Source organism: Chlamydotis macqueenii, chromosome 18 (genome assembly GCF_036417535.1).
Source record: "Chlamydotis macqueenii isolate bChlMac1 chromosome 18, bChlMac1.mat, whole genome shotgun sequence".
Classification (NCBI taxonomy): Eukaryota; Metazoa; Chordata; class Aves; order Otidiformes; family Otididae; genus Chlamydotis; species Chlamydotis macqueenii.
This window is the reverse complement of record NC_141573.1, coordinates 12,846,257-12,858,597: the sequence shown is the minus strand read 5'-3', so window position 1 is coordinate 12,858,597 and position 12,341 is coordinate 12,846,257. Positions and strand designations below refer to the sequence as shown.

At 60.7% G+C, this 12,341-nt stretch overlaps 1 protein-coding gene and 1 long non-coding RNA gene across 2 annotated transcripts; one reads left to right on the top strand and one right to left on the bottom strand.

The window, feature by feature from the left end:
* Positions 1–689: 689 nt before the first annotated feature.
* On the bottom strand, positions 690–1,389 carry LOC147598524 (uncharacterized). Its single transcript, XR_015260530.1, has 2 exons — positions 1,268–1,389; positions 690–1,152 (listed from the first exon to the last, which is right to left on the bottom strand). It is a non-coding gene; the product is annotated as an uncharacterized LOC147598524 (long non-coding RNA).
* Positions 1,390–3,408: 2,019 nt separating this feature from the next.
* GALR2 (galanin receptor 2) lies at positions 3,409–5,851 on the top strand. Its single transcript, XM_010117513.2, has 2 exons — positions 3,409–3,758; positions 5,071–5,851. The coding sequence occupies exons 1-2, from the start codon at positions 3,418–3,420 to the stop codon at positions 5,849–5,851; spliced, it is 1,122 nt and encodes a 373-aa protein (XP_010115815.2). The 5' UTR covers positions 3,409–3,417.
* The last annotated feature ends 6,490 nt before the right edge of the window (positions 5,852–12,341 follow it).

Sequence of the window (12,341 nt, the reverse complement as noted above, 5' to 3'; positions counted from 1 at the left end):
GCGGCCCGGAGGGATCGCCGCTCCATAGGATTTCTGAGGTTTTCACCTCCCTGAGCCGGCTGAACTGACCGGAGCAGACTGGAGTGAACGGTGGCACCTTGGTTGACCGAAGCATCCCCGGGAGGACGGAGGCTGTGGCCACAGGCTCAGCCACGGCCCTGCGAGGCCGGGAGTCCTGGCAAACCCCGACGGGGCCCGAGCGGGGATGGCTCACGCTGGGGTGCTCACAGACCTACCCATGCTGGTCCTCAGACACCCCTCGTGCCTGTTTTGGGGAGCAGGGACCCGTCCCCACGGGGTGATGCTGTGCAGGGCCGCCCATGCTGCTGGGGCAGTCCCGGGGGAGCCTCTCCTTCCCGTCCGGCACAAGCACGCCAGTCTGGGCAACGCCAGTTTTCGGAACACCTACTGTCCTACATGCTGGAGCAAACACAGCCACTGTGTCACCGAACATGACAAGCTGCCCGGCAGCTGCTCCCACCCGGCTCAGCGCCCCAGGGGCTCCACCCCGGGGCTCCACCAGCCCCTGGGGACAGCGAGCCGGCTGCAGTTTGCTGCTGCCGCGCTACGGCAAGCTCCTCTCCCCTTCCGAGAGCTCGGCTATGACCTCTTGTTTCTGATTTCAAAGCCCACCTTCCCTCCTGCGGACATGAAATCTCAACAGGGGAAAAGAAAGCCCAAGCTGCGACTTTCCATTGCAAACCTTTTAAGCCGTTTCTGTCTGCTTTTTGTTTCCACTGCACCTCCCAGGGATCCATTCCCTCTCAAAACCAAACCACGTTTCAGGACAAGGCTTGAGCCAAGCAGAGGCATGGCAATCGAAGCATGTTTTATCAACAACTGCTCCTCTCTCACGGCCATGGCGGCTCAGATTTGGATTAGGTTGGAACTGCAGCACCCCTGTTCAGATGCCTGACAGCAAACACGTGCACGCTGCACACGGAAGGACCTGCTCCAGCGGCAGAACGGCCGTCGGGTTTGGCACAGGCACGTTCTGTCATGCCTCATATGCTAGCACAAAGCTTCGCTGTTCCTCTGGAGTCTGTAAGCAGGAGGATAAAACTGTCCACTGCTGGCTCGGAGCGTGGATTCCTGCTGCAGGCCTGGCTCCGCTCTTCCTCCACGGTGGAGCGAGAGGAGGACGACACAAACCTGCAGCACCGCAGCGAGCAGAGCCTCGGATGAGAGCCTTGCAGCGAGGCAGTGCGTCTGAGGTGCCTTTGGTGTTGCAGGGGAAACTGCAGAGAATAAATCTACCGATTCTTACCGTCTCCAGAGGCTCGCACCGTCCACGGACCATCCCTGCGCCGCCAGCCCCTGCAGCCTGGGAGGGCTGGTAGCCTTACGCCGTGCCTTGTCCTTTCGCTTTCGGCTGCTCTTGGAGGCCAGCTCACCAGCCTGCCGCACCCCTGCCCAAATAACCCACCTACATCTCAGGCCAGGAATTCATTTTGCAGTTTCTGGATGGGAGTTCTTGCTGCTGATCTCTGTGTACAGTGCTGAGGGCTGCGAGTTGCGCTGGTGTTTGGGACGAAACTGGGTGTTTTCCCTCATCTTTCCCTCTGCAGCGTGAGGGTAGACCTGGCCACTCCGCAAGCTCAGAGGAGACCAAAGGCTCCACCAGTGTCAATTAACCCCAAAACCAGCACCCTGCGGTGCGTGCCTGAGGGCACAGGGAGCTGCGGCCGCTTCCCAAGGGCCAAAGCTCCCTGGGGCTGGGCTTTCCCCAGGAGCCGGCCCTGCAACCTCCCCAGCTGTGGCTGGGGGTGCGACGCAGCCCTCGCTGAGGGCAGGGGCCACTTCCCCAGGGCGCGTGGCTGGTCCGGGATCAGGAGAGGAAGGCAGAGCTGCGCTGCTGGGTCTCAGCACCTGCCGTGCCCTGCGGGATGGCCGGCCTTCCTCCACGCTGCTCCTCATCACCCGCTTTTCCCTGCGAGGTCACGTCAGGAACACCCGAGTGCTGTATGCGCTTCGCAGGAGCTGGTGTGGTGGGACTGCTCGCAGGCTCCCGAGGGTGAAAGGGCTCCGTGTTTTTTGGTGGCAGTGACAAAAGAGCTGGGGCTGTCCCCCACCTCCCAGCAGGCTGAGATCCATGTGCCGTTAAGACAGCTGAGCAGCTGTGGAGGGGTGAGTTACAAGAGAAACTGGTACGTTAAATATTTCTCTCTCCGCAGGAGCAAAGCGAGGCAGCCTGGGGCCAGGCCAAGAGAGCAGATTGCACCGGCCCGTCCTGACACCTCCGTCTGCGAGGGCTCTGAAAGAACAAACCCGGCGGTTTTGCAGGAGGGAAAAGATGACAGAGGTGGAAAAGATTCATTTTCACTGCAGTGAATTCACCCCGATCCCCCCACCCTGGGGAGAAATAAAGATTCTGCAAAGCCGAGCTCAGCCGGGGTGTTTTGGAGCACGGATTTAGCCGCGTGTTGGACAAGTTACGCACGTGCGGCGTGCGAGGACCCTCATTCCTAAACCCGCGCCCCTGGGGTAAGACGAGCCCTCTCTGCGGGGGGGGGGGGGCGGGGGGGGGGGCAGTAAGGAACCCACCCGGCCACCCCGCTGGCTTTGCGGTGCCCAGCCCGGCTACCCCGGCCCCGTCCCCGGGGCTAGAAGGAAGTTTTGCCCCCCCGAATTTAGCACCCCCCCCACTTTCCCCGGAGCAAGCCCCTATGCCCGGGCCGGGGGGTCCTGCGGCCGCGGTTGCTCGGGGGGCCGGTGCTCGGCAGTGGGTGCGGGGCTGGGCGGGAGCCGCCGCCCCGGAGCCCCCCCCGCTCCCCCGGCGGGAGGGAGAGCGCCGAGCCGCAGCCGCGCCGGGCTCCCGGAGGAGGTGAGGGGCGAGCGGCTCCCCCGCAGCGCTCCCGCAGCCCCGGCCGGCGCGGGGGGTCCCCCCGCACCCTCTCCCTGCACCACCTTTCCCCTGCATTCTCGCTGCCCTCCCCGTTGCGCTCTCCCTGCGCTCCCTTTTCCATGCAATCCCTGCTGCGCTCCCCCGACCTCTCCCTGCACCCTCTTTTCCTTTGCATCCCTGCTGTGCTCCTTGATACGCTCTCCCCGCACTCCCTTCTCCGTCCATCCCCCTGACCTCTCCGTGCACCCCCTTTTCTGTGCATCCCTGCTGTGCTCCCCCCGACCTCTCCATGCACCCCCTTTTCCCGTGCAATCCCTGCTGTACCCCCCCACTGCGCTCTCTGTGCACTCTCTTTTCCTTTTTGCATCCTTGCTGCACTCCCCCCGACCTCCCCTGCACCCCCTTTCCATCCATCCCCGCTGATCTCTCCCTGCACCCCCTTTCTGTCCATCCCCGCTGACCTCTCCCTGCGCACCCCCTTTCTGTCCATCCCCGCCGCGCTCTCCGTGTGCACGTTCTCCACACGCGCCTCCCTGGTCCATCCCCGCCACGCTCCCCGTGCGCTCCCGGCCATGAACGGCTCGGTGGCGGGCTCTGAGGCGGGCTGGCAGCCCGAGTCGGTGATCATCCCACTGGTGTACCTCATCATCTTCCTCGTGGGCACGGTGGGCAACTGTCTGGTCCTGGCTGTGCTGCTGCGCAACGGGCAGGTGAAGAACACCACCAACCTCTTCATCCTCAACCTGGGGGTGGCCGACCTCTGCTTCATCCTCTTCTGCGTCCCCTTCCAAGCCACCATCTACACCCTGGAGGGCTGGGTGTTCGGGCCCTTCATGTGCAAGGCTGTCCACTTCTTCATCTACCTCACCATGTATGCCAGCAGCTTCACCCTGGCCACCGTCTCCCTGGACAGGTAGGAAAGGGGATGGGGGAGCTCCCCGTACCCTGAGGCTCCCCCTTCTCTGGATCACCCCCGGGGCAGGAGAGGGGACAGAGTCCCCTGGAGCCCAGCCTGGATTGCTGCGACCTCCCCGGGAGGAATCCAGGAGCGTTTCCCGGTTCACATGTGCCAAGGAGCATGGCCACCCAGGATGGGGTCTAGCAGAGAGGGTTTGATTGGCATCCCTGTCCCCGGTGCCCAGCTGGAAGAGGCTTTCAGAGCCCAAAGCTGTAGGACTGGGGTTTATTTGCAGCTGAAGCGGGGGGATAGAAAACCAGAGAGAAACAAAGCTCCGTCCCTGTGCATCCCCGGCTCTTCCCGGGACAGGGAATGAGCCCCTGCCCTCCCAAGAGCCCACGACAAAGCAGGCAGACCTCGAGAAGAAGACAGAGGATGGATACCGCTTTTCCTACCCTCTCCTTTTATTCACAAGAAGCCCGTTTCTGTTCCAGGCCGGCCCGGGTGGGTTTTAGCCAGGCAGCTCAGTCAAAAGCAGCCTGTCGCTCCTGCCCGTGCTTTCCCCCGTGCTAGCTCAGCCCCTGGCTCTGCGAGGGCTGGCAAGTTATGCTGGTGCTGCTCCTTTCCGGGCGCGAAACCCGGACGCTGGGATGCAGGAAGCCCTCCTGACATCCCCTGGGAAGAGCTGCGGCAGCCCCAGAGCAGGGCTGGCTGCGTCCTGCCATCCCAGCATGGCACCGCGCTGGCTGCCGGCACAGCTGCCCACCCCCCCACAAAAAAAGTCCCCAGGCAAAACCAGCCGGGGTCTGCCTCTGCTCCTGCATCCCACAGAGCTGGGAGGAACAGAGGCGTCGAGCAAGCGGGGGCTTGCACGAGGCCCTAGATCTGGGTGTAATTAAGGAACCAGCTAATTGCAGAGCTGAAAATGGGTGACGTGCTTTCGCATGTGCTGGCGTGAGGAACGCAGTGTCTGGGGATCCTGGCGACTTGCTCCTGCTTTCCCATCCTCGCTGCTGCTGTCGCTTGTGCCAGACAGACCGATTGCCACGCGAGGAGCTGCTGGCTCAGGGAGAGGGACGGAAGGGGACTGTCCCTGTCTTCCCCATCAGCGCTACTGGGAGCAGAGAGGGTGATGGGATGGAGTCGGGGGAGAGAATCCTCCTCACCCCACTGGGACCCTTAGAAGCACCAGAGAATCCGTTGTGGGACTGATTTCCCTGGAAAGCTCAAATCCATCACCACTTTCGCCCTTTCTCCAGTCTGCTCCTGGGGAGGCTCTGTGCCCTTCCCAGGACCGCAGCGGTGTCCTTCTCCCTTTCCTGTGCAGGTATTTGGCCATACGATACCCCCTGCACTCGAGGGAGCTGAGGACGCCCAGGAATGCCCTCATGGCCATCTGCTTCATCTGGGGGCTTTCCTTCATCTTCTCAGGCCCTTACCTCAGCTACTACCAGGAGTTCCAGTTGGCCAACTTGACCGTCTGCCACCCCATCTGGGAGATCTCCCAGCGCAAGGTCATGGACCTCTGCACCTTTGTCTTCAGCTACATCATCCCAGTGCTGATCCTGAGCCTCACTTACGTGCGGACTATTCGTTACCTGTGGAGGTCCGTGGACCCTCTCCAGGACATGTCGGAGTCCAAGAAGGCCAAACGGAAGGTCACCAGAATGATCGTCATTGTAGCCATCCTGTTCTGCCTCTGTTGGCTGCCCCATCACCTGGTTATCCTCTGCGTTTGGTTTGGCCACTTCCCCCTCAATCATGCCACGTACGTGCTCCGCATCCTCTCGCATCTCATCTCCTACGCCAACTCCTGTGTGAACCCCATTGTCTACGCCCTTGTCTCCAAACACTTCCGCAAGGGCTTCAAGAAGATCTTCATCTGCCTCTTGCACAAGAAGGCGGCCAACAAGGTGCACGTGGCCCAAGTGACGAACACTGTCAACACGCTGGAGGCAGAGCTCAGCGAGGTGACCCACGTCAGCGAAGCCCTGCCCGGCCACTCCTCGCTGCGCTGCGCCGTCCCAGCCCAGCCCCGGGGTGAGGCAGAGCCCGTGGGACATCAGCAGAAAGCAGATGGCTCCTTCATTACCTTCAGCGTTGCCTAGCAGAGCTCCTTCCCACCCCACAGCTTTGCAGTCGCCTGCAGCATCACAGGCCTGCGGGTGGGCTACATTTTGGGTTAAAATGCGTCAAATTGTCCCCTTCTTCATTCAAATGCACCCGGATATCATAACTTTTAAAGTGATGCTGCTGACTGTGGACTCTGACAAGCGACCGACTGAGGATCCAAGGGCAGGATTTCCACCTGAGAGCAGAGAGATCAAACCCCCAAACCAGCTCTGGTGTGTAACCTGTTTCTCTGTCGCAGACAGACTTGCACCCTGTTGCGTCTCCGCCCAGAACCTATCGAAAGCTCTGGTCCCTCCAACCGACACAGTGCCTGGCTGCAGTTAGCGGGGTGCGCTTTTAGGGATGTCTGGGACATCTTACTTGCTTTGTGTCCCAGTGCAGGAGCTGTGTCCCAGGGCAGCGCCGGCCGCAGCCACCTGAGCACAAACCCAGCTCTGGGAGGAAAATCCAGGAGAGAAACATAGAAATCAGGAGACAAACCTTCCAGCGCAGCCAGCGCTGGGTGGGCTTCAATGTCTCTCTGGGGTTGGTGGCTCAGGGGGGGTTTCCCCGAGATGGAGCACGGCTGGAAGCAGACCCTGTAGCTGGGACGCGCGCTGTAGCCCAAGTGTGGGACGGCTGAGGGCACAGGGCATGGCTCCGCGCCGCTGCCCGTGCCTCATCCCTGCCGTTTTGCTGCATGCGAGGCTCTGCGGAGTGTCCGGAGGTCACCAGGCACCGGCACGCAGGGAGGCCGCTGGCCAGGCAAGCACAGCCACAGCCGCACGGAGAGGTTACGCTGCCAGGGGGAGCGCAGCGGGTCAGCGCTGGGGGAGAATTTTAATGCTTTCCGACAGCTTGGGCACAGCTTGGCACCGCAGCCCGAGCGAGGTGCTCACAGGGAAGAGCAGAGCAGAGCAGAGCATAGGCGCCGCTTCCCTGCAGCGGGGCCGTGTAGCTGGGGCTGCGCGAGTGCTGGGGGGGCCCAGGCAGCCGGGGAAGCCACAGCAAAGCCCTGCATCCCACGTCTGCTCCCTTGAGATGCCCCGTGGTCCACAGCGGAGGAGAGGGGGGTGCTGGAGGGGTGGTGGGACCCGCTGGCCCGAGGGCAGCCGCGGGCAGTGGAGGAGCGGAGGGTGCGGGTTATTTCTGAGCAGATTCATCCAGGAGCGGCCCCGCGCTCCCCTTGACGCGGCCGTACCCCCACGCAAGAGGCTGACGTGACTCACACGCCCCCCGCTCTTACCGCTGCAAAGGCTCCATGAGCGGCTGAGCCCTGCGAGCGGCTGAGCCCCGCTGCCGCCAGCACCTGAGGGCTTTATTTAAAGACCCCCCTCGTTTTCTCACCAGAAGAGCATCGATGAAATAGGATCAGTTAAGTCTTCTGAAAACCCTGTGGCAGAGCAGGGCCCGAGGAGGTGGTGAAAGCGCACGGGAGCTGGGACGGGCTCTGCTGAGCATCCCTGCGATGCCCAGGGCTGGGCCCCGACAGCACCAAGCACCCATGAAGATCAATTGCCGTTACAGAGGGTGTAAATCTGTCTGCACAGACTTCCCCCCCCTTACGACTTCCCTGCCATCCTTGCGATGCTGGAGGCTGTTTCTATGCGAGACCCTGGCTCAAACCCGGGGGGTCTGCTCCCATTCTGGGTCCCAACACAGCCCTCCTCTGCGCCACACTGCCCTCCACCCATCCCCAGCACTCAGCTGTTCTTCCCAGGAAGCTTTTGGCTGTCAAACGTTTGTTTTCCCCTGTGGAATGTTGTTAGAACCAGATCTTCCTGTCCCCACGCAGAGGGCCATAAATCGGCTGCTGCCTCATATCAATAACCGTGATATTTAGTCTAGGCCTGCTCACGGCATAAATCACAGCGAGCGAGCGCATAAATAGCTCCATTACTTATTTCTGTATCTACTACTCAACCCTTCCCAGCCGGGGAAAACAGTCCCAGGGAGGCTCCTGGTGCCACCTCTGAGCCGGCTGTGGGAAAAGCCAGGGCCACAGCAGGGCCACCGACCTCTCAAAGCCCCAGCGCCAAGCTGTCCCTGGGCTGGGGGACGACGGAGCAGCAAGGCTGGGTCGCTGGGGACGGGTCCTTCCCTCAGCCATGCTGGAGCCTTCGGCAGCACGAAACAGCCGAAGAAGAGGGAGACGACTCTGATGGGTGTCTCTGATCCTGGGTGTCGGCACTCCAGCTGCGCAGGCAGTGAATCGCGCAGTCCCACCCTGGCAAAAGCAGGCTCACAACAACCAGCAGGAGAAAAGTGCTGAATTGCCATGGATTCTGTGAACTCAGTTTGCTTCCTGAGTACTTTGGTGTTGCATGGGAAAGGAAGCTCCAAATAGCATTAGCAGCTTAGAGCCGTGACGGTCAGCCAGAGGAGGAAAGGGGACGAGTCACCCCCTCAAAAGAGCTCACCAAAAACACACACACTGCAACAGCGTCGCCACGCGCTGCTGTCCCTCGGCTCGGCTTTGCTGCAGGCAGCTGCTCGGTTTCCAGCTTTGGGTCTTTTTGAGGAGCCCCGCCACTGCCGTGATGCCGGCACTGCAAGCAGAGCCCTGGGATGCAGGCGCTCTCACCCCACCGCGCTCTCGTCTTCAGCCGTGGGAGAAACAGGTTTAGGCATAAATAGTAAAAAAGAATCAACACAAAAAGGGGTGGGTTTTGCAAATCCCAGGGGCGGCCACGCAGGCTGTGGGGCACGGGGCCAGCTGCGTGAACCAGCTGCTGACTGCTGCAGGTACAACATGGCTGGAGCATCCCGCAGCCCGTCTGCCACCGCATCCGCCAGCGGCAGCTCAGACACTGGGAGAAGGTGCAAAGGACAAATACCTGGGCAAGAAAGAACTAGCACCTACGCAACAGCTCGCCCGCGGTGCCTCCTGCCCTCAGTTACATGGGAGCCATCACCGGTTGAAGCACCAGCCACGCATCCACCGCCATAACCCGCAGTCTGCCAGCATCTTCCCAAGCAGAGGCAAGGGGAGAGCACAAAATGAGAGAGAATCAAAGCAGGAAGGAGGTAAAGCCTTTGGCAGAGCTCGGCAGAGCCGGTTCCCCAAAGGAGAGACTCAGGAACCGTCTTCAGCAAGAGAGATGCGAAAGCAGCGCTGCGATGCTGCAGTGGAACACGCAGAATCGATGCAGGTGGGTACACGGACATGCAAAAAAGCCCAGCAAAGAAAGGACAAGCCATTTTTTTTTTAAGCATCACAAGGTTTGCAGAGACTTCCAGCACATCTGCTAATTGCATTTAACACAACCTCTCCCCAAAATCAACTTCAGTGACTCATTGCTGCCCAGCTCCCTCGTGCTGGCGAGTGCCAGGTGGGGACTAACGCTGGCGGGGACGAAGCCCACGGAGGAGGGAGCTGTGCCCTGCAGACACGACAGGTCCCTGGGGAGGGAGCAAGGCCCTGGGTGGGTCTGTCAGGCAGGGGGTCCGTTGCTGCCCTCCACCCACAGACGGACATTTCCCCGCGTGCCGCCCATGCCGGAGCTCAGTGGGGTCCGGGCACCGAATGGGGGTGGCTCAAGGGGACAGTAGAAAGCTGACGTGCAGAGGAAGGAATTTGGAAGTACGGCTGTGGTCTGTGCAAAGCTGCGCCCAGCGTTTCCAGCAGCATCCCAAGCCCACGGCTGAGCCGTGCTCTGCCATATGACTGCTCTGGAGCTGCCCAACCGCCTCCGCGACAGATTTGAAGATGTGTTGCAAGACATCCCTAGCCCAGCTCCCAGCCCAAAGCATCGCTGCATCCCCTCTCCCCTGCCCGTGGGCACAGCCAGCGCTGGCTCATGTCTGGTCACTGTTCAGCAGCAAGACCCCAGAGGGTGACCCCAGGGGGCTACACCTCCCTCCTGCCTCCAGCACCCCCAAATCCCCTGCAACAAAACATGGCTGCTCTCCCCCTCACACAAGAGCAGCAGGGCTCTATCTGACATGAGACAGCGGGGTCTGGGCTTTCGTGGGTCTCTGCAGTGTGGCAGATCCAAGCTGCCCTCCTCCTCTTACGGATCCTCACCCATCGGTTCAGATTCGCTTGTTTGCAGGCAGCGAGAATGAAGCCCATGCCAGCTGCTGGATCACAACCCCATTTACAGGACGCTACAGAAACAGAGAAAAGAACAAAGCACCTCTCCAGCTTATCTGCCATTGCCCTGCTCGTCTGAGGATGAACCACCGCCTTCCCGCCCAGCCCAGGCCTTAACGAGCCCTTCAAGGGCAAGCACAAGGTTTTGCTGCCGACACAAAACCACGGTGGGAAGCAGCTTTCCCCCAAACGACGGAGTGTATCGGCCTGGCTGGAAAAGACAAGAGCATCGTGACCTGCCACCGCTCAGCACACTCAGCTGAATGAAGGTGGGCTCCCAATCCGTCCCCTTGGGAGGTTTTCTCTTGAACGACCACCACTGCAAGGCCCTGTGTTCCAGTTAAAGTTTAATAAAAGCAGATTCAACTGGGAGTGGAAAATAAATAGGCTAAACTTGGCTGGCATCAAGCCCAACGGTGGGCAGGGAGACGAGGGGCACTTGGCTGAAACCTTGGGTTAGCGCGAGCTTTCCAGCACGTGGATTTATCCCAGGGCTTGAAGCTGGTTTGGTTTGTTTCGTTTTCAAACACTTCACTCGGCCAAATTCGCTCCCTGGTGTGACAAGGCAGCCAAGGGGGTGGGGGCTGAGGCTTTTGAGCCTCCCGCCCTCGTCTCTCCCGGATGCGGCTCCCAGCTCCAAACCACAGCAGGGGCCCTGGGTGGCTGCAGGGGCCCCGTCCCAGCGGGGTTTGACAAACCCCCTTTGCTCCTCCAGAGTAACAGTCGGTGCTAAGGAAGGCACGAGAGCAGGCAGCACGCCTAGACCCAGGCACATCCCCCAGCCTGGCCCTCTGCAGCAAAAAACCCCAGAGAAATGGGGCTCCAGCCCCAAAACCCAGGGAATCACAGACACTTCCCCCAGCCCCTCCGTCTGCATCATGGGATTCACCGGCAGCCAGAGCGGAACGGGAGGCAAAGGGAGGGCGTTAAACCCGGCAGGAGCCTTGGAGGAAGCAAAGGGGGAGGCAGAGGGGGCTCAGCCCCAGCGCCGTGGGGCAGCCCGGGGTGGGGTCCGTGGCCCCTTCTCGTGGTCTGAGCATCGCCTGAGCTCCGCGCTCAGCTCTTAGCGGGGAGTGTGAGGTGCTGAACTGTGAGAGCGTCCGGACGGTGCTGGCTGCCATCATCATTCTTAATTAACATGTTGCAAAACATTCCTTACCATAAAAAGCCAAGGAGTATGCGGGGCCGTTTCCCAGCACTGCGCAGCGTTGGGCACGACTCGGACGCTCCAGGTCAGCCTGGAGGGAGCGAGCAGCTCCCTCCGCTCCCACCCAGGGAAGGGGTGGCTCTGGCCAGAGCACACTGCGACTCCCAAAACACGTCTGGCTGCCACTGCGGCTGCTTGGCAGGGCCGGGAGCCCGTCTACCTCCCAATGTTCATCCCCAGTGCAGGGCAGAGGCAGGCGGTGAGGGAAGGGTTAGAACCAGGGCGAGGGGGAAGCTGGATTTAGGAAACAGGGACTGGGTGGCTCCGCTTTCCCTTTAGCTAAGGCAAAACCATCTTGGACTCCCGCGTAAGAGCCATACAGCCAGGAGTAGCAGAAGCCATCACTTCCCCTGGGTGTTCACCACCTCCAGCTTCTCCTTGCTGCACAGCTGCCACTGAACCAGGTCCTCAGCCCCCAGCAGCCTCTCACCCCCTTTTCTTCCTCCAGGTGTGGCCAGGGCATGCTTGGCGTAGGAAACAACTCAGCCAAGTTCTGTTGCTGGCAATGGAGAGACCAGGAGGGAGGGGGACATTCTGCAGCCCATTCTCTGACGGCATGTCCCCCACCTCCAAGCTGGACCAGCTGCTCCCAACCCCAGACTGGTACAGCTTTCGTAGGGGAGCGGGCTGACAGCAAAGCCCAGCAATGCCTCTGTCAGTGTAGGCTGCGCAGAGGCATTCGCAAAGTCTCCAGAGAACGTGATGTGGTCCTAACCCAGACCCTATGGCATCTCACGCATTGTCTTCGGGCTCTGGTTACACAAAAGCCTCAGCACAGGAAGGACACCAGAAAGGCTGCAGGCAAAGCTTCCCCCTTCCCTCCCCTGGCTTTGCCTGCAGCTGTTGCAGGTGAATCTCCTCACGCAGGCAGTGGCTGCAATAAAACGTGTTTTACAGCCTCAGCCTGAGCACAATGAATTCCACACGCTCTCCTGGAGAGAGAAGTTCAGATCGGCTCACTGCCGTGGCAGAAACAGATCCAGAAAAAAATGAATCCAGCTCCTTCTGGTGAATGTCAGCGTGCGTATCCAGCAGGCTCGACGCCGCATGTAATGCCAGAGAGCAGTGCTTTGCTTATGCTTAAAAACACCGTCCAGCGCCCGCCAGCCTTCAGAGGCTCTTGGAGCTGGGAGAGGAAAAAACAGCTAGCACTGAATTCTCAGGTCTCCTCAAGCATTTGAGA

Coding starts and splice junctions, on each gene's coding strand:
- GALR2 (XM_010117513.2), top strand. CDS start 3,418: ATGAACGGCTCGGTGGCGGGCTCTGAGGCGGGCTGGCAGCCCGAGTCG. Junction 3,759..5,070: donor GCCACCGTCTCCCTGGACAG/GTAGGAAAGGGG, acceptor TTTCCTGTGCAG/GTATTTGGCCATACGATACC.